Raw genomic sequence first — 22,372 nt, 5'->3', positions numbered from 1 at the left:
CACGCTCACTTTGGGGGGTGGGGGGGGAGCAAATTTCATCTGAGGCCGCGTGTGGCCGAGTAATTTGCGAAACCCGTAATGGACCGCCGTGGGGCACGTGACCACACTCAAGAGCACAAGGACAAAGATCCACCGACAGGCTGTTTGGGAGCAAGTTGTTGTTGTTCGCGAGCGCCTATTAAGGCCGGCATGGGGGTTTTGTGGCCAAAAGCAAGCCCGGCTGACCTCTTGTCTCCCCGTACTGATGTTTACACACCGCATCGGATACTCAGTAAATGTTGTGTCGACCGAGGGGAGGTCCAGACCCGGTTCAGATATTTCCCACTGTTATTGCTTACACAGACTGTTGGGGCAAGTTCTGTTAGCGAGCGTCTATGAAGGCCGGCACGGTACATGAGGGGGTGGGTGTCCAGAACCACGCACTGACGCCTAACCGCCTTTGTCTCGCCAGTGGCGATGTTTACGCACCGAAGCAGGTTCTCGTTTAAGGCTGAGTCAACCTAGAGCCAGGATTTTCAGGTGGGGGGGGGGGAGGCAACTTTTCCAGCAATGAAAAATTATAGGAGTTGTTAGTAAGTAAGGACTTGTCCCTTGCTTTTATTCGACGCATGTGCGTTGTGTGATTGGCATCGCGCTCGCTGAAGGTGAATGCCTTCCGGGAAGTCGTGGACTGTATACGCAACTGCGCACAATTCTGTGTCAATTATAACTCCTTTGCCGTTACTTATTGCCAATTGTGGACTCAGACTATTGTCCTATCATCTCATAGAGTCCCTGGCACGTAATAATATGCTACACAGTGGCAGTGGGGGTCGCAAAATGCCAATTTATTACTAATAAATCCCAATTATTCTATTAAAATTGGGGATTTCGATCGGATCATGGAGGGGGGGGGGGCACGTGCCACCCCATCCCCCCACTGGCTCCGCCAGTGAGAGCAAGGCCTCGGTGCAGATCCCACTAATACCGCTGATGTTAGCGCGTTGTGGCCGGGATCCAGGTGGCCTGGATCATAGCGCAAATGTATGACGACTGTCAGGCAAACACTCCTGATTTCTAAACCCAGTAAACGTGGAACGTTAGGTCAACGTTGGTCCACCGGTCCCAACCACATTCCAACGTTGGTTCAACGTCGGAATGTTGACCGGGAAGGAATTGGCCGCACGACTCGTTGCAGAGGATTCGTGAGTGTTACGGACGCATGGCGAGACGCGAACTTCGATTCACAACTCAGACGTGGCGACGAACGCGTGGATTCGAGAACACACGTCACGTCGACCGTTCGTAAAAAAAAAAAGGTCAGCGTGCTTGAGCAGGGGACGTCGTAAGGGCCCGAAGAGACGATTGCCCGATGGACAAGAAGTGCCGGGTAGTCGGGGAGCGGCAGCCGATGCAGTGGATGCGCCCGACAGGACGCGCCCTCCGATGAGCACGGTTGGCTACGTGCGGTGCGCAAGAAATTCGACATGCAAGAAGACCACTGCGGAGATGGATGCGATGAGAAGTTCGGCTCGTGTGCGGGAGTGAGGGACGTCGTGGATTGTGGCATTGCGGGACCCGGAGGGTTGGTGATGGCGTGGGTAAGGCCTTAATCCAGCAGAGTAAGTGGGACAGACCACGTCTCGTGGTGGTGATGATGGTGGTGACGAGGAATGTAGTTCCACCAATACAGTTATTTTGTCGTAGAAACAGAAAACGCACTGCTCATATAGATCGATCAACTTTATATCCTATAGCACACACACATATATAACGCACTTTGTTATACAATTTATGTTTAAACATAAGAAAAATAAAACTATGATCGGAGCTCACATACGTGTTACGCACGTGCAAGGGGACGACTTATAAGATTTGGATTGGAGGGGGGGGGGGAAGTTAAACATTGGGGCCCCCATTAAGGGTATTAACTTAACAGGCACGTCTATAGCTTGGCCGGTGGTGTAGCTGTCGAGTGTGCAGGCGGTGCAACTGCGGTGTAACTGCACCTGGGTTCAATGCCAACCACGCTATGCCACTTAGACCCATAGAATCGCATCGAGACCCACAGACTCACATGGAGACCCATAAACTCACGTAGAGACCCACAGGCTCACTTGAAGACCCATAGACTGGCATTGAGATGCATAGACTCACATGGAGACCCACAGGATATATCCTGGAGACCCAATGGCCGTAGTTATTGAGTGTGCAGGCAGTGCAACTGCACCGAGGCCCAGAGGCCGGAGTGGCCCAGAAGCCGGAGTGGCCCAGAAGCCGGGCCACAGCGGTGGTGGGGGTGGGGAGAAATGGATATGGGAAATCATTCAAATCCTGGGGGAGGGGCCCAGTTGCCCCCATCACGATCATGCTAGTATCTGGCCCACCTGACGCAGCGTGCGTTATAAGCACGTCATTGCAGGGCCGCGCCTTTACCTTTGCAGTGGCCAGAAGCACGCGCACCACGTGCAGCACCGAGCCCCCTACGCTCTTGTCCCCCCCCCCCCCCCCAAAGTCGGCCATTGCGAACCCGCTGTTGGCCATTATGGAACCAAGACTGATCCGAGTTCCATCGCGGCCAGAGCGACTGCTCCGGTCAACCGATTTTTTTATCAAGCGACCCGGGTTCGAGTCCGGTGTAGGAGGGAGACGGTGTCGATGTCGTTGGGTGTTTCCGTCACTGAAAGTCAAGGGTGGGTTGAAGAGTGTCTCTGATCGTACGAGCAATGCGGGCGGCGCTCAGCTCGATTGGCCGTCTTGAGTCAGTGGTGGGAATTCCACGTTCCTGTGCCGGGGGTCGGTCTGCGCATAGTATACCACTCATGTTGACTTCCCGCAAAGTGACGCTCCCGTAATTTATCGGCCCCACAGGGACTATGAGTTAATGGTCGTTCATATTGTGGCACCACAGCGGCCAACGCCATTGATGGACCTCGCTTCCTTCCTTCTGCCTGCTCCTCCGCAGCGGTTCCAACGTGAACGCCCGACCTCCACGGTTCGATCTTGCAGGCCCATCACCACCTCCACCACCACCAAGCCAAGCTCCACATCTTACTGATTGCCCACCTTCTGATGTCCAACGTCGACCTCAGAGTGCCAACTTCACGACGACCACCACCACCAACCACCACCAACAAGTTCAGCTCCCCATCCTCACCGTCTGATGTCTACCGTGAGGCGCACAGTGGTGGCGTTGAGTTGGGGAGTCGTTCTCGAGTCGCGCACGCGTGTGCTCGCGGGGGGTTGTCACGTGCACGGACACACGGGGGTGGGGTGTCGCGCGCTCAGTCGTGCACGCGCACGGACACACGTGGGGGGGGGGGGGTGGATGGGGTGGGTGTCGCGCGCTAAGTCGTGCACGCGCACGGACACACGTGGGGGGGAGTGGTGGATGGGGTGGGTGTCGCGCGCTAAGTCGTGCACGCGCACGGACACACGTGGGGGGGTGGATGGGGTGTCGCGCGCTCAGTCGTGCACGCGCACGGACACACGTGGGGGGGGGGGGGGGGTCGCGCGCTCAGTCGTGCACGCGCACGGACACGCAGCGGCAGTGCTTCACTCTGCTGAGCCGCACGCGGCGCACGGGCGGCTCCAGGCCCGGGCAGCTGAGCTCCACGGTGAGCGACGAGAAGCGCTGCGGGCGGCACGCGGCGCACGCGCGGAACGAGGCGACGCTGCGCCGGGCCGACCCCGCTCCGCCTCGCCCTCCTGCACCCCCCAATGATGATGATGAGGAGGAGGAAGATTTCCCCCTTGCTGCTGCTGCTCCTTTTCCTCCTGCTGCTGATGACGACCTTCCTCTGGATCCTGCTGCTGTTGATGTTCCTGCTGCTGTTGCTGCTGATGCTGATGATTTTCTTGATGTCCTTCCTCGGGCTCCTCCTGCTGCTGCTGCTGCCGCTTCTGCAATTCCTTCCGCTCCAGCGTCATCACCACCACCTCCTCCTCCTGGGCATAAGGGAGACAACCATCATCATAATAATGCCTGTCTCAGTGTTCTGATTACGAATACGCTGGATTATCGAGGAAAGCCTCAATGAGTCTCATTGACTTTTCAGGAGGGCACTGCCAAGTTTTCACAGCGACGATTACAGCCGCTGCTATGTAATTTCAATGGAGTATTTTACAAGGGGGGACGGGGTTTCTTTCACATTTTCGCAAATCCGAACGTCGGCACACAATGGCCTACTCCTGCGAATGGCGTCACGGAATCGTGAACGTCCACTGTCAAGACACCCGCGCTGTTAACCAGGGCGACCGCTCGGATTTCGAACCGCGAACCTCCACGCCTGGGTCACGTGGCCGCGCGGTGCGGATTCCGAGCGTGCATCAGGGGCCACGGTGCCTCTTCGCGCACGCTTTTAGTTTCGGTTCCGTTTTAGCCGCGAACGACGGCGTGTCCGAGCCGCGCATCAGCACCTGGATGAAGACGCACGCCGCGCTGTTGTTGACCATACTTCACCTTGTTGGTCAGTGCTGGTTGCTGAAAGGGGAGGGGGGTAGGTGGAGGGTCTCCCAGAATAGGCTCGGATATCACTCGCAGCTGGTGTTAGCCACGGCCGGGAATCGAACTCGGGTGGCCGGATTTAGAGCACAGAGCGCTAAACCCCGCGTCACCGCTCTACCACAAAACATCCAATTACCCTGGTCCCAGTAAACATCGCACGGCGAATCAACGTTGGGCAGACGCAGAGAGGATATCAGATTAGGTAGACACAATAGGTATCCATGTATGGGGGGGGGGGGAGTCATGATAAGTACTGAACGATTTATTTCTGGGTAATATTTTACAGAGCTCAGCCCCGGACAAACAGCTCCGGCTGCAATCAACCCTTAGATGCAACCACTTCCGAATGCTACGATACAAAATCAACCCACGTACCGTGCAAGAATTTACTGTCGCTCGGAGCTCCCAGCACCTCTTCATCATCACCACCACCATCATCTTCCCCACCTTCATCACCACCACCACCACCACGATCATCACTTTCACCCTCACCGCCCTCTTCGCCATCGTCGTCGTCAGCCGTGGCCCTGCGCGGGATGTAGAACGAGTTGCACTGCCCGTAGCAGAAGCGGTTGATGACCGTGCGAGGCACGCAGCCGCGCTCGCGCACCGTCTGCCGCAGCGGCTGCGACTTGCACCAATCTCGCCGCAGGTAGCGCCGCTCCGTCACGAACAGCGCCTCGTGGCTGGAGGCCAGCACCTGGCGCTCAGCGTCTCGGTCGTGGAAGTGGGCCGAAGGTCCTCCTGGAAGCCCGTGTTGTTGTTGGTGGTGGTGGTGTCGTGCCACGTGGCCGTGGGATGATGAGATGTTGGAGCGGCCCTTCCCCGGTGGAGGAATTGCTCCCTGCGGGAAGAGAATCCGGCCGCTGCTGGTGATGTCTTCATCAATGCCTCTGCTCCTCGAGTCCCTGTGTCTGATCCGTGAGTCTTTATCCCTGATCTCTGATCTGATATCCGAGTCTCCGTCTCTGATATCCGAGTCTCTGATCTCTGAGTGTCTGTCCGTGGCTTCTGAGTCTGTGTCTCTGATATCTGGTCTGATCTCCTCGTCTTTATAACTCATCTCCGAGTCGCCCATCAGCGACCTGACGTCCGAGTCTCCGTGGGATTTGTCTCTGCTCCCTGAGTCTCTGTTGCGAGGACGAGACGGGTCAGACGAGGTGCCGGCGAGGAGCAGGGAGATGGACGAGAGGAGGAGGAGGAAGAGAGGGGAGCGAGGCCACGTCATTTCGCACGGAACTCGTGCACCTCCTCTTGACAGTGAAGATGTGGAAGACGACGATCGCGGCTCCTCTTAACGATGGAGGCGATCATAGCGCCTCTTCATGGTGAGTCTGCGGGATCTGCCGGCGTGAATAAACACACACGCGTGGATATACCACCACCATCATCACCATCGGACATGCTCAATCCACTGCTGCATACACCTCTCCCCGATCCGGCGCCATCTCTCACGGTCCGGCGATTTAAATAATCCCATGTCCATGCAGCGATAGAGCGGTCGTTTGCAGGCTCGGCTGGCCACTCGCGCAGCGACCAGAGCAGCTTCCCAGCAGAAGGGACCCGTGACACTGGCCGAGACGCGCTCGTGAGCGTCGCGATTGGGAGCCGCACGTTCGGACCACGCGAGAGAGCCTGGCTCACCCGTCCTTCATCCAGCAGTGGATTTGGTCACCGCCTACGACGAACGTGTCACGTGTCACCCTGCACTCACCTCTCCGTGCCGCCCCCCTCCCTCCCCCCCCCCCCACACCGGGTCGCCTTCGGTGAAAAGTCACACGGAGCTTCCAGTCGCTGCCCTTGAAGGACTCACAGTTGTAGTCGGACCCGAGGGCACGAGCAGGGTGAAAGGGCAGGGCAAGGGGAGACGAAGAGCAAGGCCGAGTAAAGGGTAGGGGGAGGGAAGCGGCGTCAAACCGTGGCTCAATCACAGCCACGGTCCGGGGATCCTGAGAGTGACAGGCGACAAGAGGTCGGAGTCGGCACAGAGAGGACACGGCAAGCTCACACGGGGAGATATCGGAGGGTAGAGCACAGAGGGAGAAGAGTCGTCGCAGTAGATAGTACAACCAGAGAGTGGAGCCCACAGTAGATAGTACAACCAGAAAGTGGAGCCGACAGTAGATAGTACAACCAGCGAGTGCAGCCCACAGTAGATAGTACAACCAGAGAGTGGAGCCCACAGTAGATAGTACAACCAGAGTGGAGCCCACACAAGATAGTACAACCAGAGAGTGGAGCCCACAGTAGATAGTACAACCAGAGAGTGGAGCCCACACAAGATAGTACAACCAGAGAGTGGAGCCCACAGTAGATAGTACAACCAGAGAGTGGAGCCCACAGTAGATAGTACAACCAGAGAGTGGAGCCGACACAAGATAGTACAACCAGAGAGTGGAGCCCACAGTAGATAGTACAACCAGAGAGTGGAGCCCACACAAGATAGTACAACCAGAGAGTGCAGCCCACAGTAGATAGTACAACCAGAGAGTGGAGCCCACAGTAGATAGTACAACCAGAGAGTGGAGCCCACAGTAGATAGTATAACCAGAGAGTGCAGCCCACAGTAGATAGTACAACCAGAGAGTGGAGCCCACAGTAGATAGTACAACCAGAGAGTGGAGCCCACAGTAGATAGTACAACCAGAGAGTGGAGCCCACACAAGATAGTACAACCAGAGAGTGCAGCCCACAGTAGATAGTACAACCAGAGAGTGGAGCCCACAGTAGATAGTACAACCAGAGAGTGGCGCCCACAGTAGATAGTACAACCAGAGAGTGGAGCCCACAGTAGATAGTACAACCAGAGAGTGGAGCCCACAGTAGATAGTACAACCAGAGAGTGGAGCCCACAGTAGATAGTACAACCAGAGAGTGGAGCCCACAGTAGATAGTACAACCAGAGAGTGGAGCCCACAGTAGATAGTACAACCAGAGTGGAGCCCACAGTAGATAGTACAACCAGAGAGTGGAGCCCACAGTAGATAGTACAACCAGAGAGTGGAGCCCACAGTAGATAGTACAACCAGAGTGTGGAGCCCACAGGGCGCGCACAGAGAGGAGAGCACGCGGAGAGAAGAGAGCACGCGGAGGGGGAGAGCACGCGGAGAGAGGGGGAGAGAGGGGGAGAGCATGCGGAGAGAAGGCAGAACACGCAGTGAGAACCCGAGCGAGAACCCCGTGCACGGTTTTATACGCAGCGAGTGGGCGCGCCACCACCCGCCACCCGCCCCCCAAAGATCCCCTCGAATCGTCCCTCCTCCCCATCATCAGCAATAGCATCAGCAATCCATCATCAATACCAATCCATCATCATCTCACGACATCGTTGTCTTGCACGGCTCCACCGAGGGTTAGGGGTTATGGACAATAATTTTGGCATCCAACGACCACGTGGCCGACGACACGTGGTCGAAGACAGCGTGCGCCCAGTGGGGAGGACGCACTACGCGGAGACGGAGCTATGCAATCGGCTTGCGTGGAGGCGGAGCGACGGATGGATCGTGTGGATCGCGAGAGGTGGCGGTGGTCTTGGTTCCAGCAGTGGATTGACCACGGCTGATGATGCCGAGTGACCCGTAGCTCGCTTTGTAAGCAGCTTCTCGTTATTGTATGCCGTGCGAACGTGGCCTGGCTTGATGACCACGAGATCATTCCATCATTCCATCATTAACCGACAAAAAAAGCTCCGCTCTCAGACGCCGCCTTAACGCACGAACGCAAACGTTTCGAAACAACATTTTAATTGGGAGCAAATACATATTAAAAAATGTAAAGTCCCCTTGATTCTGAGCCAGACACCACCGCACAGCGCCACCGAACTTGGCACCGTAACCTACAACCGTGTTCGTCACTGGAGCTCCAGTCCGCGTCCAGTATTACCTCTATTGTAATTTCCGCAGGGATAAAGAGGTAAAGGTGCAGCCCTGCAATTTCCTGCTCGCGACACTGCTGGCAGGAGCCTCCACTATGCGTGCTCGTAGAACTTCTTTCGCTCCGTACGTAGCCAACCATGTTAATCAGAGGTGCGGGGGAAGGGCGGCGAACTAAAAACAAAAAGCAGTTCTAAAGAAATGAGCTGTCAATCTAGACGATGTAAAAGTGCTCGGGGGACGCGTTCAAGAGAGCCCCTTCTAGGGTGTACTGTGGCTTACTCTTCCACGGCGGCCAGACGTCTTGGAAGATGAGAGGACCTACACTTTACCCCACCACACGCGACATTCTGCCGAGTGGAGAGGCATGGTCAGGCGGGTGCCGGGGTGGGTTGAATAAACTTGCTCCATTGTTTCAAATGACACGCCGGGAGCTGGAATGCAACCTGAGATCTCTGCATTGCAAGTCCAGCGGTGCTGCTGAACATTGGACCACCGTGGTCAGCAAGCGTGTATTTTATAGTTGGGGACAAATGAATAACAAAGATTAAACAGAAAGGGTACATCCTTTATTTAAAATGTACCCCCTCACTCAAAACCAGTACAAATATTCGCACAGCCTTCTCGCGTTTCCCCGATGTGTTTACGGGCATCGACTCGTCGTTACCATCACTGTTACCATCATGGTTACTCAATGTGAGTGTAGGGAGTTGATAAACTTTCACTTCGTTTTTTTTTTCTGAATTCGCTATCGGCATCGCGCGAACGCAGCGGCCTCTGGTGGCTGCGGCAAGGGGCTACGTACGAGCCCCGATCGCCGTGAAATCTGGCAAAAGGCAAAATGTGTTTAAAAACTATATTAAAAAAAAAATCTAAATAAATAGAGACTCTGGTTAACGACCCACACGGCCCAGCGACGGCATCGAGACTCTTCATCCGGCCGAGCGTCTATGCCCATCCCGTCCCAAAGCCCGTCTCCCGGCACGACGTTCCCGGCGGTCCCATTCTCCCCGTAGTTTTGTCCCGATCCGGGTGCCGGCTGCGGGGCTGGGCCCGGTCGCACGGAACGATCCACCGCGCGGACTCCACGCGCAAAGCGTGGAGTAGTGTTGCGTGCCGGACGAGACCCGGATGACAGTGGCGGTGGGAGCTGTGGGTGGGGGGGCTCAGAAATAGCTCTGCAGTGACTCCCCCAGGATGGCCTCCAGCTCGCGCACCGTTTTCTGACACTGCTTCTCCACCTCTTCGCACTCGTCTGTGGGGACAAAACGGGAGGCAATGATCGTCACGCTGCTTGCCCTCTACCCCCCCCCCCCCCCAGACTTGTAACTCATCTCCGTTTGAGTTTGTGAACGTGTTCTGCGCATGGTGCCACCAAAGGTGAGCACTAGGCCCAAGCGGAGCCTGGCAAGGCGACGCACCTTCCATGAGCTCGGCGAGGAAGGGGATCGTCTCGGGGAGCAGCACCGTGAAGTTCTCGCGCAGCCGCGTCGCAAACTCCAGCAGCACGAGCAGCGACGCAAAGCGGACCTGCGCACGGAACGACGAGAGGCCACGTGTCAGTGCATCCGCGCGTCATCGCGACGCTGACGACGAAGATAACGAGGCCGAGTGGATGGATCGCCGCATCGTGGGAGCGCGAGAGACGGCGACGGTTCGCCGAGGGCCTTCATCTATCAGTAGATTGGCCATGGGCGACGATGACGAAGGTGACGACGAGGCACCTTGGGCGAGGTGTGGCGAGTCTTGAGCAGGATCTGGTAGTTGAGCGGCTTCCACAGCGTGTCGTCACCCATGGCCACGGCGAACTGCGCGATGCACGGCACGAGGTGGCACGCGACCCTCTGCTGGTAGACGTCGTCACCGCCCAGCGTGTTCTCCAGCTGCGTACGCACGGCCAGCGACACGCGCACACGTACAGACGCACGGACGCACAGAGGCACGTATGCAGACACGCGGGAACAATTAATCATCACCTTCACGTCAATGATCTACGACAAGAGGACCAAAATTCACTTCAAGAAACGCCGACGGCAACTGGATAATGCACAAAGGCCGAGTGCTTGTACACACGTGCGCTTGCGTGTTGTTTGATGCGAACAGTTTCTGGTTATTGACAGATTTGACTTTTGTAGCCAGTCTATGTACTACACATACACATATAACATATATATTTTTTGCTCATTGTTTGTGTTTTAAATTTTATGTTGAGTGTTCATCCGATGGCGCTTTGAGTGGCAGATACGTTTCAGAAACAAAATTAAGATAAACTTTACTATAAATTACATATATAATGTATTTACGCACAAAGACTAATAAAACACTAAAATAAAACTCAAGGAAACAACATTTCTCAGTTTAGTCCCTCTCTCTGTCCTATCTACATACTAATAATGAATTATAATACATTATATCTGTTGCCTTCCACTGCCTGAACCTCTCCGCCCGCCACTCACCTGGTCGACGAGCGGCAGCATTAGCGTGTGGACGCGCTCCTCCGTCAGGAAGCGCTGCGTGTCGTACAGGAACACCTTGTGCAGGCAGTCGAGCACCAGCTGCAGTAGCAGCTGGTTCCTCTCGTCCGCCGCTTCATCACCAGCGTGGCCAAACACCGCCTTCTCATCTGTGTTGGGGGTGAGGGGGGGGCGGAAGCGGGAGCAGGGGTCAAAGGTCAGCAAGTCGGCTCGGGCGGATTTAACTTTAGACTTCTCACGGCACAACGACACGAAAATGATATCGATGTCGACGATGATGTCATTGCTCGAGGTGACGATGACGTTCACGTTGGCGGCCACGACATGCACAATGGCGACGGCAGCGACGATGAATCCGATTAAAGGCCTGTCATTTTTGACCGAGTGGCTTGCGAGATGCGTCAGGTTACCGGGCAGGGCCACGTTGAGGCGGTTGAGGAGGTGCGCGCACGGCTTGACGAGGTGGCCGGCGAAGAGCACGAAGAGGCCACGGAGGCGCTCGGCGACGCGCTCCGACATGCGGTAGAAGGTGAGCAAGCGCTCGCTCGGGCGGTCCTCCCCACTCGCCCAGTCGAACAGCTGCCACGCACGCGGGCGAAGAACGCACGCGGGCAGGGAGGGAGGCAGAGAGGAACGCAAGACAGGTAGAGGATGAAGGAAGGGCAGGTAGGTGGGTAGACAGGCACGGAGGCACAAACACAGGCGGGCGAGGCAGACAGGCACAGAGGTCGAGAGGCTTGTACAGGGGTAGGAAGGTAGGCGTGCACGGCGACAGGTTAAGACAGACAGGTATGCAGACACAGGTCGTCAGACACAGAGACAAGGCAGACACATCGCCTTCATTCACCCTGTTTAGAACGCAGGTCACAGCATGTAAAGCGAGCACTGATACAGCCATGGCACCGCCAGGGTCCTTGCTGTCATCGTTTTGTCTACACTTGGGTGACGATGAGATACCACGAGCACGAATGTGTTTTAGGCCGAGTCGATCTAGAGGCGGCACAGATCATCCATCGATACTGACAGCTGTAGAGGCACATGCACGGAAACTGAATCCAGTCGCAGATAAAAAAAATATATAAAACACGATTTTACTTTTTCAGAGGTAAAAACAACGAAAAAAATATTGTGACCGTCGCCCCCCAATGACGACCGCCACCGCCGTGCGCCGTCCGTGCCGACCTTGAAGAAGAGCGGCCTGAAGGTGACCTCCGACATCTTCATCACCATGGCGACGAGACTCGTTATCACGTGGCCCTCCACGTCGCCCACACGGTCGAGTGAGTCCTGCAGAAACGACGCGGAGGACGAGCAGTCGGTTAGCGAGCGACCACGTGACTCGTCCCCAGGCACGGGCCGAAGAGGAGGAGCAGGAGATGAAGTAGTGGCAGAAAACGCAGAAGAGGAAGAGGAGGTGGAGGAGCAGCAGGCAGATGAGGTGGAGCAGGAGGAGGAGCAGCAGGTGGAGCAGGAGGAAGATAAGGTGAAGGAGTTGGAGGTGGTGTCAGAGCGAGCACCTGGGCGTGCTCGGCGCGGAAGTCGAGGGCCTTGGTGAAGAGCGCCGTCAGCTCGGCCTGGTGCGAGGCGAGCTCCTCCTTGCCGATGTGGGCCAGGTGCTCGGTCAGCACCGAGAACAGGGGGCCCAGGCAGCCCTGCGAGGCGCGGTGGAGGGGGGGGGAGACGTGCAGCCACGACGTTAAACATTCCATGCTGTTATTCAAAATAGAGTGGGCCCACCTGTCACAATGAGATCAATTACTCTCAAATTACTTAATCGAGAGAAGCCAATAATCTTCATCGTCCCCTACTGGCCGACTAATGCCGCCACACTTGCAGGGGAACACTTTGAGAAGTCACTGCACGGGAGGCACGAGATGTAAATAATAAAGTGATGACGATAGGGGTGGTGGATCACGGGTGAGCCTATCCGCCACCCCCACCGTCGTCGTCGTAGTGCTCGGCAGGGGTCAGCGTTAGGGTCAAGAGGTCGCGGCGAGGGAGGTCACCTCTCGGTGGAGCAGCAGCATGCGGTCGTAGGCGCGCGACATGGCGGGCAGTAGCACACGTGCCGGCAGCTCGTGCGCCAGCGTCGCCTGCAGCTGCGTCAGCCGCTGCTGCAGCTGGGCGACGTGCGGCCCGGCCACCGGCACGATCGTCCGCACGTGCGTCAGCTGCACACACAAAAAGATCCCCCATGTAGCCTTGAACAGAATGTTGGGGCAAGTGCTTCTTAGCGAGTAGTGCCTACGAAAGTCGGGAGGGGTGGCCGGCACCCACGTCCGGCCGCCTTGTTTACACATCGCACCAAATTTTAATTTGAGGCTAAATCAACCTAGCGGAAGGCCAAAGACTGGTACAGATGTGACTATTATCTGTGAGACCCCCTCCGCCCGACCGTTAGAAAATAGCCTCCAGTAGCGGATATCGTAGCGCTACCTCTGAGGTCCTATTGAGTGCCCTCTGATCCACACGAGTGGTGGGTGGGGGGGAAGAGTGCCTCCACCATCGCGAGCCACTTGAGAGGTAGTGGCCTCCTCTTCCACACTGACCAGACGGACGTCTTGGAAGATATTTCACGAGAGCCGCGGTACAAATGACTAAAACGACGACGACGACACTCACCTCCATGAGGATGTCGAGCAGGTAGGGGCTCAGGAAGTACGGCAGGGTGGCAGAGACACGCTGAAGGGCGGTAATGGCGCTCAGCAGATAGAGGTCGTGGGTCAACAGATCCTTCCTGCTGCTCATCAATCCCAGCATGCTCGGCAGCAGCCTGCGCGGCACGGCGGAAACGGCGCCGAGTTGGCAACGCGGCGGCTGTCTCTGCGCGATCCACTAACCCCGTTTGCGAATGCGGTGGATTTTACAGACGTGTGCTGCCGGTACCGCCGACAGGCATGGCGGCCACAAGCGAGAGAATTTCAGCGCCGGCACCCCTGAGATCCTGAGATTGAATCCGGGAGTGAGCCGCCCGCCCGTGATAACAAACCGGGTTCTCAACTTGTTTCAAGCTTTCAACTTGGTCGTCAATGACTGCACCAAGTTGTCAAGCGTCATCGTCCTCCTTCTAGCCCAGGGGTCGGCAACCTACGGCTGTGGAGCCGCATGTGGTTCTTTATGGACTGCTTTGTGACGTCATTCATTATGGACAACCGTCTCGCATTCACGCGCATCGGGGCTCTTGAAGTATTGAGTTTTTTACCGTATTACAAAAAAAATTGCTTTTCCTGATGACGACCGCTTGTGTTGCGATCGAAACGTCGTGGTATTTTTATTCACTTCATTTTTATTATCATTTGCTCTATCTACGTGACTTTACCGAAAGAACCAAAGAATATAAAAATAGCTCGTTGTTAATTTGGTTGCCGACCCCTGCGCTCACCCGTTCTCCGACACAAACGTAAGCTTCTCCACCTCGTGACACTGTGATGCCGATAGAACAAGTAGAATACAACTCATAAGCGGCCACGATCAATCCACTGCTGGATGAAGGCCTCTCCGAGCCGTCGCCACCTCTCGCTATCCTACGATGCGCCGAACTACGTCCGGGCACGTTCCCTCCTCTGACTGCAACCGTCGTTAGTCTCGACAACAGAATATAACCAGGGGAACACAAAACGTAAAAAATATAAAACCTCAAATTTTGAAAACCACAAGAGGGTTAGAACCGCGACGACCGCCCGCGACGACAACCCCCGACCTGGGCAGCAGCGGCACGGCGAGCACCCGCACAGCCGTGGCCGTCTCGGCGGCGCAGAGCAAAGCGCCGGCCAGCACGTTCACGTCCTCGTCGGCGCCCTCCTCCAGCAGCTGCACGGCGGCCGCCAGCACGGGCAAGAAGCGTGCCGGGCGCTCCGCCCCGAAGCTGCGGCAAAGCAGCTTGAGGCTCATGAGCGCCGTCTGCCGGTTCACCGCCTGCTCAGGCTCGTCGGCGTCGCCGTCAGCGAGCGGCTTCGCTGTAGCGGCGGCGTGATCGCGGTGGTGGCGATGGCGCCCGCACACCTCCAACAGCAGCTCCAGCACCTCCAGCAGCAGCTCCACCTGCAGTGCGCGAGAGAGAGAGAGACAGACGTTGCGGTTGAATAGGTCAAGATTTACGTTGCCGTGTCCAACGACCAAGGGGAAGGCCTTCTAAAGGCCAGCCAGTGGGATGGTGACCATCAGGGCAGACGTCGGCGGAGGGGAGAACGCGTCACTAGCAAGGAGGAGCGGCGGTGGCGTCAACAGCCCCGACTATGATGACAGACGCAACGGAGTTGTGAATCCGATCGTGACGATTCCTACATCCGCAGAAGGGGTGAATCACCACCCCTTCCCACACTCCGTCCCACCCCGTGCCTCCCCCCACCGCCCCCCGCACCTGCGCGTTGCTCCAGCTGGCACGGTGATGCAGCAGCTTGCTGTTAAGCAGCTCCATGGCTTTGCGGCGCACGGACGGCAGCTGGTTCCCCATGAGCCCCCGCACCACCGGCACGAACGACTCCGTAGGCATCAGCGCGTTCACCTGCAGTGGGACGCGCATGGGTTCGGATGGGGAGTGGGGGGCGAGAGAGGGGGGAGTGGCAGGTGGGGGTAGGGGTGGGGCAGGTGGAGGCAAGGGGGGGGGTGTGGGGGCAGGCAGACAGAGGGGGACAGTTAATCGAGTCGAGCAGAGAACCGCGGCACAATGGATCCCATCTCGTACTTCCTGGCTGTTTTGTTTGAGGGGGCAACAACACAGTTGAGTACACGCCTCTCTCCGTGTGGAGTGCCAGTCTGTGTCTCTCCACATCCAACTCTCTCTCCTATGACCACTTCTCTCCGTGGCAGATCCAGACCGACTCTCCCCGTGTCAAGCTACGTGCTCCCTCTCTGTCTCTTTCCCTCCGGTGAATCTGTGCCAGCATCCCTCCATTCGTCTCTCTGGATCTGTCTGTTCCGTATCTCTCCACGTCTATCCGTTTCGTCCGCGTTTCTGTTTCCCGTTGTATGCGTGTCCTTCTCCGTCGCGTCTCTCTCCGTGTCCGTCTCTTTGCGCGTCTCTGTCCGTCTCTCTCGGTATCTCTCCCGCATCACTCGCTCCCGGCCCCCCTATCCCCCGGGGGCCTCCGCGTGGCTCCGAGACGACCCAGCGCACCTTGTCCATGCCATCGTAGGCTCGGTTGAGCATCGCTCGCCAGAACCGCGCCGCGGGCTGCTCGCCGTTCTCCTCCACGCACTGCGCCACCTGGTTGATGTAGCACAGGATCTGCTCCAGGAGGCTGGAAGGGAAGGGGGGGGGGGGAAGGTCACAGTGCGGAAACAATCACGGCGGCGGTGGTGACGGTGTTGTCAAATGCCCCTTTGTACGGAACGTCCCGAGATGCACTGCATGGGAGGCGCGGTATCCAGTAATACATTATGGCGATAATGAATCATGATGAGTGAATGAATGAAAGGGTGGGTGAGTGAATGAGCAAATGGGTGAATGAGTAGATAGGTGAACAGGTAAATGAGTGGGTGAATAATCGAATGAATGAGCAAATGAGCGAGTGTGTGATTGACTGTAAATAGTCTATACGGCAACATTTCCGACCACTGCATTTGCTTCTGCAATCACTTCCTCGCTGCCCATGGAAGGTTTGGCCGAGGCTGCTGTTGGTGCGGTGGGCGGGACGCGCGCGGAGGGTGCAGGGGGCGGGGGGGGGGCGATCGACTCAGCCGACGTAAAAGCGACCGTACCTCTGCTCCAGCGGCCGTAGCTCCTCCAGCTCCGCGGGGGTGCACTTGGCCACCTGCAACGACGACAAACACCCCGTTGGAGTCAGACGCGGTGAAAGCGCGGGGGGGGGAGGAGGGGGGGGGGGGTTTACACCGACGCGCGCCAAAAAACAAAAGCTCCGACCTTGGCGATGAAGGTCGGGGAGCCGAGCAGCTGGGAGAGGAAGGAGACGGCCGTGAACTTGAAGTGGCGCAGCTGCTTGGCGGAGTGGGCGCTCACGCTGAAGAGGCCAGACCCCTCCGCCTCCGCGCCGGCGGCCACCGCCGGTGCCGGACGTCTGCCCCTGGAGGCGTGACTGGCAGCTCGAGCGGTCGGCTTGGGCTGCTCGTCCGGCACGTCTGAGGTGGGGGTGAAATGCACAAGGAGATCCAGGGGAGGGCAAGTTTGGTGGCACGTGGCGGGTGTGGGGTAGGTGGATGGTGTGGGGTAGGTGGCGGGTGTGGGGTAGGTGGATGGTGTGGGGTAGGTGGCGGGTGTGGGGTAGGTGGTGGGTGTGGGGTAGGTGGCGGGTGTGGGGTAGGTGGATGGTGTGGGGTAGGTGGCGGGTGTGGGGTAGGTGGATGGTGTGGGGTAGGTGGCGGGTGTGGGGTAGGTGGATGGTGTGGGGTAGGTGGTGGGTGTGGGGTAGGTGGTGGGTGTGGGGTAGGTGGCGGGTGTGGGGTAGGTGGCGGGTGTGGGGTAGGTGGATGGTGTGGGGTAGGTGGATGGTGTGGGGTAGGTGGTGGGTGTGGGGTAGGTGGATGGTGTGGGGTAGGTGGATGGTGTGGGGTAGGTGGATGGTGTGGGGTAGGTGGATGGTGTGGGGTAGGTGGATGGTGTGGGGTAGGTGGCGGGTGTGGGGTAGGTGGCGGGTGTGGGGTAGGTGGATGGTGTGGGGTAGGTGGCGGGTGTGGGGTAGGTGGATGGTGTGGGGTAGGTGGATGGTGTGGGGTAGGTGGATGGTGTGGGGTAGGTGGTGGGTGTGGGGTAGGTGGCGGGGGTGGGGTAGGTGGCGGGGGTGGGGTAGGTGGCGGGTGTGGGGTAGGTGGCGGGTGTGGGGTAGGTGGCGGGGGTGGGGTAGGTGGCGGGGGTGGGGTAGGTGGATGGTGTGGGGTAGGTGGCGGGGGTGGGGTAGGTGGCGGGGGTGGGGTAGGTGGCGGCTCTTGCCTTCCTTTTCCTGTGGCAGCGCCGCCAGGTACTGCACCACCTTCACCAGCGACGTCAGCTGCACGGCCGGGCTGAACTCGCCGCACAGCGTTACCCAGAATTCCACTTCCCTCTCCGCCTCCACGTCCTGCGTGAACCAAACGACGATAACGATGGAGCCACGAACACGGTCCATCAGCACCACGAAGGGTGTTGTTGCCGTCGTTACAATCGTGAAAGTTATTCCTTACACAGCATTATCGTCAGACCTCGGAAGCTAAGCAGTTTTGAGCCTGGATGGTGCTTGGATGAGTGACCACCGTGCATAACAAAGGTGTGGTAGGTGGCTTGCTGTTGCTCTGTCATCAGAGGGCATAGCAGCGAAAGCCACTGTTGTACTGTACAATGCTGTCTACTTTAGCCAACCTGCGCTGGGCAACATCCCCCCCGCCCTCGTTACCACCCCAGCCGTGACCTCCACCCCCCCCACAGGTGCGGTACCCACCTTGTCCCCGGCAGCCAACGAGGGCGCCACGGCACGCTCGTCCGCTCCGGGGGGCACGTCGCGCGCGTCGGCTCCGCGCGTCACGCGCAGCTCCAGCGCCAGCAGCAGCAGCGCCCAGAGGAAGCGGTCAGGCCCCACGGTGCGCGCGAGCTGCACCAGCACGGGCGCGCGCCGGTGCTCGGGCATGTAGGGGCACGCCTCGGCGAACACGCGCATCACCCGCGTCACGGCGCCGTCGACGTCCGCGCCGGTGCGCCCGCCGGCCTGTCACGCGGAGACAGGAGTGAGCGTGGGAGGGTTCTTTTTTTTTTATTTATTCACTTCGTCGCGATGATACAACCGGAATCGACGACGGGGGCACCGCGAGTACGAAAGCAAAAAAATAAGTGTGGCTGTGGGTCATCGTCACCTTGATGAGCGCGGGGATGACCGTCTCCACCGTCTTGCCGATGACCTGGAAGCTGTAGGTGTCGTCCATGCGCATGACGCTGGCGCCCATGAAGGTGAAGATGGGCATGATGTTGTGCAGGACCTTCTCCTGCTCACAGGAACGCACGCGGCCAGTGTCAGATGGGGAGCGCGTGCAGCGATTCACAAACGGTTCGTCGATTAAAATTACACGTTCAAGGGGACGTGGTGGAGGAGCGGTTAGCACGCTGATCGAGAATGCAGCGGGTATGCGTGGTTAGGGTGCGGCGTTGGTGATGTGGTTAGGATGTGAAGAGGGCGTGTTGGGGAAGTGATGGCGATGCGGTTGGGATGCAGCGTCTCACGGGAAAGATGGAGGCGGTGGCTCCCAGCAGCAGCAGCGCGTGGTGGTGTGTCTGCGGCGTGCGTGACGATCGCACGCACCGCACGATCAGCTCTACACTGAATTTGTCTTCGTCTACCAGACCTGCAGCAGCACCATCACCACATCAACACCACAAGCACAACCACGTTAACATTGCCACCACCATTACACCAACACCACCAGCACCACCATGTTAACATTACCAACACCACCACGTTAACATTACCACCACCACATCAACACCACCAGCACCACCACGTCGTTAACACTTCCACCACCAACAGAGGATCCATGGGGAGCGGTAGTGTACCGGTAAGCGCGCTGCGCTTCGAACCTGGCGACCCGAGTTTGATTCCCGCTCACGGCCGACAACAGTGACGCTTATCTGCACCGGTCCTGGGCCTCTCCGACATCGACTCGGCCGGGCATAGCACTGGCCAACCACCCCGTGTGCCGTACCGGCATTCAGAGGTGCCATCTAATACCACAGTGTATAGGTGTGTGTAGATGCGTGTGTACTTGTGTGTGCACGTGTCTTTGTACATGCGTGTGTGCGTGTGCGTGCACGTGTGAGTGGGATTGCCAGGGTATGCACCGGGTGGCAGCGGCGCGCCGTTGGGGGAGAGGCGCGTGCATGCGTTGAGCAGACACGCGAGCACCAGCTGCTTGACGTACTCCATCGCCTCCGGGTCCTCCGCACTCGCCTCCAGGCACCTGCACGCACACACACATACGCGCACCCACACAATACACACGCACCCACATACACACACAGCAGTCAATTGTAAGATCAAGACAGACGACAGACATGAGAAAGACAATCGCAGCACAAGTGTACATGACTGTGCCCCCCTCCGCACCCCCGTCCGTGCCGCCCTCCGCGGCCCCCTTCGTGCCCCCCCCCCCTCTGTGCGGGTCTCACCGCTCCAGCAGCCCAAACAAGGGCGACACCAACGCCTCTGGGCGACGGAGCTTCTTCTTGTGCTGCAGCATCTCCAGGATGAGCGTGGAGCGGCGCCAGCCACGCGACTCCATGTCCTCACCCCCATCGCTGACGGTGCGGGAGCACACACACGCAACATTAGCAGCGCCATTCAGGACCCAGCCCGTCAGCAGATCTCGGAAGTTAATCAGGCCTCAGGTCTGGACAGCGCGTTTGGGCGGGCGAACATCACGCACGGCTTGAAAGTTCTCGCGCGTGCCAATCGGTTCCCTTGTTACGAAGATACAACCGGAATCGACCGTTGATTCCGTCACCTTTGGAATTGAAAATCGATCCGCAACTCCGCATGGTGCGACTCACTGCAGCTGCTGCTGCTCCTTCCGCCTCCGAGCCTGGGCGACGGTGGTGCCCGATTTGGCCGTCGATTTCGTGGGCACCAGCTCGAGCGCCACTTGCTCCGCATCGACCACGAGCTAAGGGCGCAGGGGGAGCGTGGCATGAGCACGGCACGCAGCAGCACACGCGACACACAGCACACGGTATGCAGAAAACGACACAGAGCACACGGCATGCATACGACGCAGCATACCATATAAGAAACTGCATCACAAGAAACACACCAGACGGCATGAAGCACGCACCATACATATGACACAGCAGATAGCATTCGATGCGCAGCACACAGCGGTGCGCTCCGGTAACCGGCACCGGGGGTGGGGGATCACACCCCAATGGGCGCCATCATGCCGTGCGCAACGCAAACGAGGGACCGCGGCATCTCCGGCGCGAGCCGTCGCGGTCGGTGCGAGCAACTCACCCCCTTGAAGGCGCTGCCGATGGCCTGGGCGATGCCGGGGGTGGCGCAGTCGGCCAGGAGGTCGAAGAGCACCCGCAGCACCGTCTGCTGCTGCTCCGCGCTCGGCAGTGCCGAGAAGAACTCCTTGGTGATCTGTGGGAACGGCGGACGACGGAGGTTCAAAGCGCACACCACCGCCACCGATAAAACCATCGCCGCAATGTGGCACCGGCGACCGCACCGAATTGACACCCAGTGTCACCTCGGCCTCTGCCCTCGCGGGCAAAAAATACAACTCCTCCCGGACATGACACTGCCAAACTAGCATCACCGCAACCACACCATCACACCATCATCACAGCTGGCATCGTCACTGCAAACCAATGTCACGACAGCCACACCATCATCACAGCTGGCACCATCATTAGCCACACGATCATCACAGCTGGCATCGTCACCGCAAACCAACGTCACCACAGCCGCACCATCATCACAGCCAGGCCATCACTCTTAACCTACATCATCACAGCCACACAATCAACACCATTGACAACACCACCACAGCTACTCCGCAAACCAACGTACCCGCGCCAGCGCCGTCAGCTGCAGGGCGGAGCGGCCCGTGACGGGGTCGGGCGGCGCTCTCAGCGCCCGCACCAGCAGCTCCATGCAGCGCGGGTCGCTGGAGAACAGGTGGCATGAGCTGGAGTCGAACTTGGCCAGCACCAGCTGGGCGAGCAACTCCTCGTCGCGCTGGAGGGAGGAGGCGGCGGCGGGGGAGCCTGTTGCGCTGGTGCCGTCCGACGCGCCGTCGCACGGTCGCCCGTATAATTTGAGCAGCAGACGCTCCAGTACGGGCAGCAGCAGAGACAGCACCTTCTGTGTGGTGGGGAAGGATGCCCCGTGTGGGTCCAAGGGAAGGTTCACAATGGCCACGTCAGAAAAACCGACAGTATGGGTTATAGGCCTGGGCATTTTGGATCCGTTAAGTCATTGTCTGGGGGTTCATATTGGCCATGTCAATGAATGAGTGTATGTATGTGCCGTGCCAGCCTTCATAGGTGCCCGCTAACAGCACTTGCCCCCAGTCTGTTAAGGCTATACGGGAGATCTGTGTCTTTGTGGGGAGCGGTAGTGTAGCGGTTAGCACGCTGCGCTATGAACCTGGCAACCCGGGTTCGATTCCCGCTCATGGCCAAGACCGGTGACGATCATCTGAACCGGTCCTGGGCCTCCCCTAGGTCGACTCAGCCTAGGGGAGGCCCAGTACCTGGTGCAGTGTGTAAACATGCCACTAGGGAGACAAAGGCGGCCGGGCGTGGTGTTGGCCACCCACCCCCTCGTGTGCCGTGCCGGCCTTTATAGGTGCTCTTGCCCCCACAGTCTGTTAAGGCTATACGGGGAATCTTTGTGTGTGTGGGTATGTGTGTGCACGTGTGTGTGCATGTGTGGCCTGGCACAAGCGTCGTGGTGACGTCACCGCCACTTAGTGGCGAATGGCGGTTGTTGTTGTTTGCGTGTCTCAGTCAGTCGACCCGTGGCACCTGGGTCTGCCCCGTGACATCCTGCCAGCGGGCGTTCGACACTTCACGTGGCCTCAAGGTGCACATAGCCTGGCACAAGCGTTGTGGTGACGTC

General features: G+C 58.2%; 2 protein-coding genes and 1 long non-coding RNA gene across 6 annotated transcripts in view; 1 reads left to right on the top strand and 2 right to left on the bottom strand.

Moving 5' to 3' along the window:
• Positions 1 to 1,709: 1,709 nt before the first annotated feature.
• On the bottom strand, positions 1,710 to 5,714 carry GREM2 (gremlin 2, DAN family BMP antagonist). 2 transcript variants are annotated; one of them, XM_076070525.1, is made up of 2 exons: positions 4,862 to 5,714; positions 1,710 to 3,927 (listed from the first exon to the last, which is right to left on the bottom strand). In XM_076070525.1, exons 1-2 carry the CDS (start codon positions 5,712 to 5,714, stop codon positions 3,497 to 3,499), a joined length of 1,284 nt encoding a protein of 427 aa, XP_075926640.1. In that variant the 3' UTR covers positions 1,710 to 3,496. The 2 variants fall into 2 exon arrangements, with proteins under 2 accessions (XP_075926640.1, XP_075926641.1); XM_076070526.1 differs by having other exon boundaries at positions 1,710 to 3,924.
• Positions 5,682 to 10,707, top strand: LOC142929344 (uncharacterized). Its single transcript, XR_012945629.1, has 2 exons — positions 5,682 to 5,814; positions 9,680 to 10,707. It is a non-coding gene; the product is annotated as an uncharacterized LOC142929344 (long non-coding RNA).
• The window catches only part of HEATR1 (HEAT repeat containing 1), a 30,202-nt gene continuing 16,735 nt past the window's right edge, over positions 8,906 to 22,372 (bottom strand). For all 3 annotated transcript variants that reach the window (XM_032962790.2, XM_032962792.2, XM_032962791.2), the window contains 23 exons: positions 21,320 to 21,613; positions 20,756 to 20,887; positions 20,299 to 20,411; positions 19,918 to 20,046; positions 19,591 to 19,709; positions 18,976 to 19,097; positions 18,612 to 18,740; positions 18,203 to 18,466; positions 17,719 to 17,845; positions 16,696 to 16,910; positions 16,533 to 16,585; positions 15,949 to 16,072; positions 15,193 to 15,336; positions 14,533 to 14,873; positions 13,455 to 13,605; positions 12,839 to 13,003; positions 12,350 to 12,484; positions 12,015 to 12,119; positions 11,243 to 11,411; positions 10,815 to 10,981; positions 10,083 to 10,241; positions 9,780 to 9,888; positions 8,906 to 9,613 (listed from right to left, as the gene is read on the bottom strand). In XM_032962790.2, the coding sequence (XP_032818681.2) occupies positions 9,525 to 9,613; positions 9,780 to 9,888; positions 10,083 to 10,241; positions 10,815 to 10,981; positions 11,243 to 11,411; positions 12,015 to 12,119; positions 12,350 to 12,484; positions 12,839 to 13,003; positions 13,455 to 13,605; positions 14,533 to 14,873; positions 15,193 to 15,336; positions 15,949 to 16,072; positions 16,533 to 16,585; positions 16,696 to 16,910; positions 17,719 to 17,845; positions 18,203 to 18,466; positions 18,612 to 18,740; positions 18,976 to 19,097; positions 19,591 to 19,709; positions 19,918 to 20,046; positions 20,299 to 20,411; positions 20,756 to 20,887; positions 21,320 to 21,613 (3,555 nt within the window). In that variant the 3' untranslated portion in view covers positions 8,906 to 9,524. The remainder of the gene's footprint in view (positions 9,614 to 9,779; positions 9,889 to 10,082; positions 10,242 to 10,814; positions 10,982 to 11,242; positions 11,412 to 12,014; positions 12,120 to 12,349; positions 12,485 to 12,838; positions 13,004 to 13,454; positions 13,606 to 14,532; positions 14,874 to 15,192; positions 15,337 to 15,948; positions 16,073 to 16,532; positions 16,586 to 16,695; positions 16,911 to 17,718; positions 17,846 to 18,202; positions 18,467 to 18,611; positions 18,741 to 18,975; positions 19,098 to 19,590; positions 19,710 to 19,917; positions 20,047 to 20,298; positions 20,412 to 20,755; positions 20,888 to 21,319; positions 21,614 to 22,372) is intronic.

The sequence above is a fragment of the Petromyzon marinus genome, chromosome 29, assembly GCF_048934315.1.
Source record: "Petromyzon marinus isolate PM22_M1 ecotype Great Lakes invasive population chromosome 29, UKy_Petmar_22M1.pri1.0, whole genome shotgun sequence".
NCBI classification, from domain to species: Eukaryota; Metazoa; Chordata; class Hyperoartia; order Petromyzontiformes; family Petromyzontidae; genus Petromyzon; species Petromyzon marinus.
This window is presented reverse-complemented; position numbering and strand designations above follow the sequence as displayed.

Excerpts from the sequence above, each read along its gene's own strand:
- GREM2 (XM_076070525.1), bottom strand. The coding sequence starts at position 5,714 with ATGACGTGGCCTCGCTCCCCTCTCTTCCTCCTCCTCCTCTCGTCCATC. Across the intron at positions 3,928-4,861 it reads CGACAGTAAATTCTTGCACG|GAGGAGGAGGTGGTGGTGAT; the intron begins GTACGTGGGTTG and ends CCTTATGCCCAG.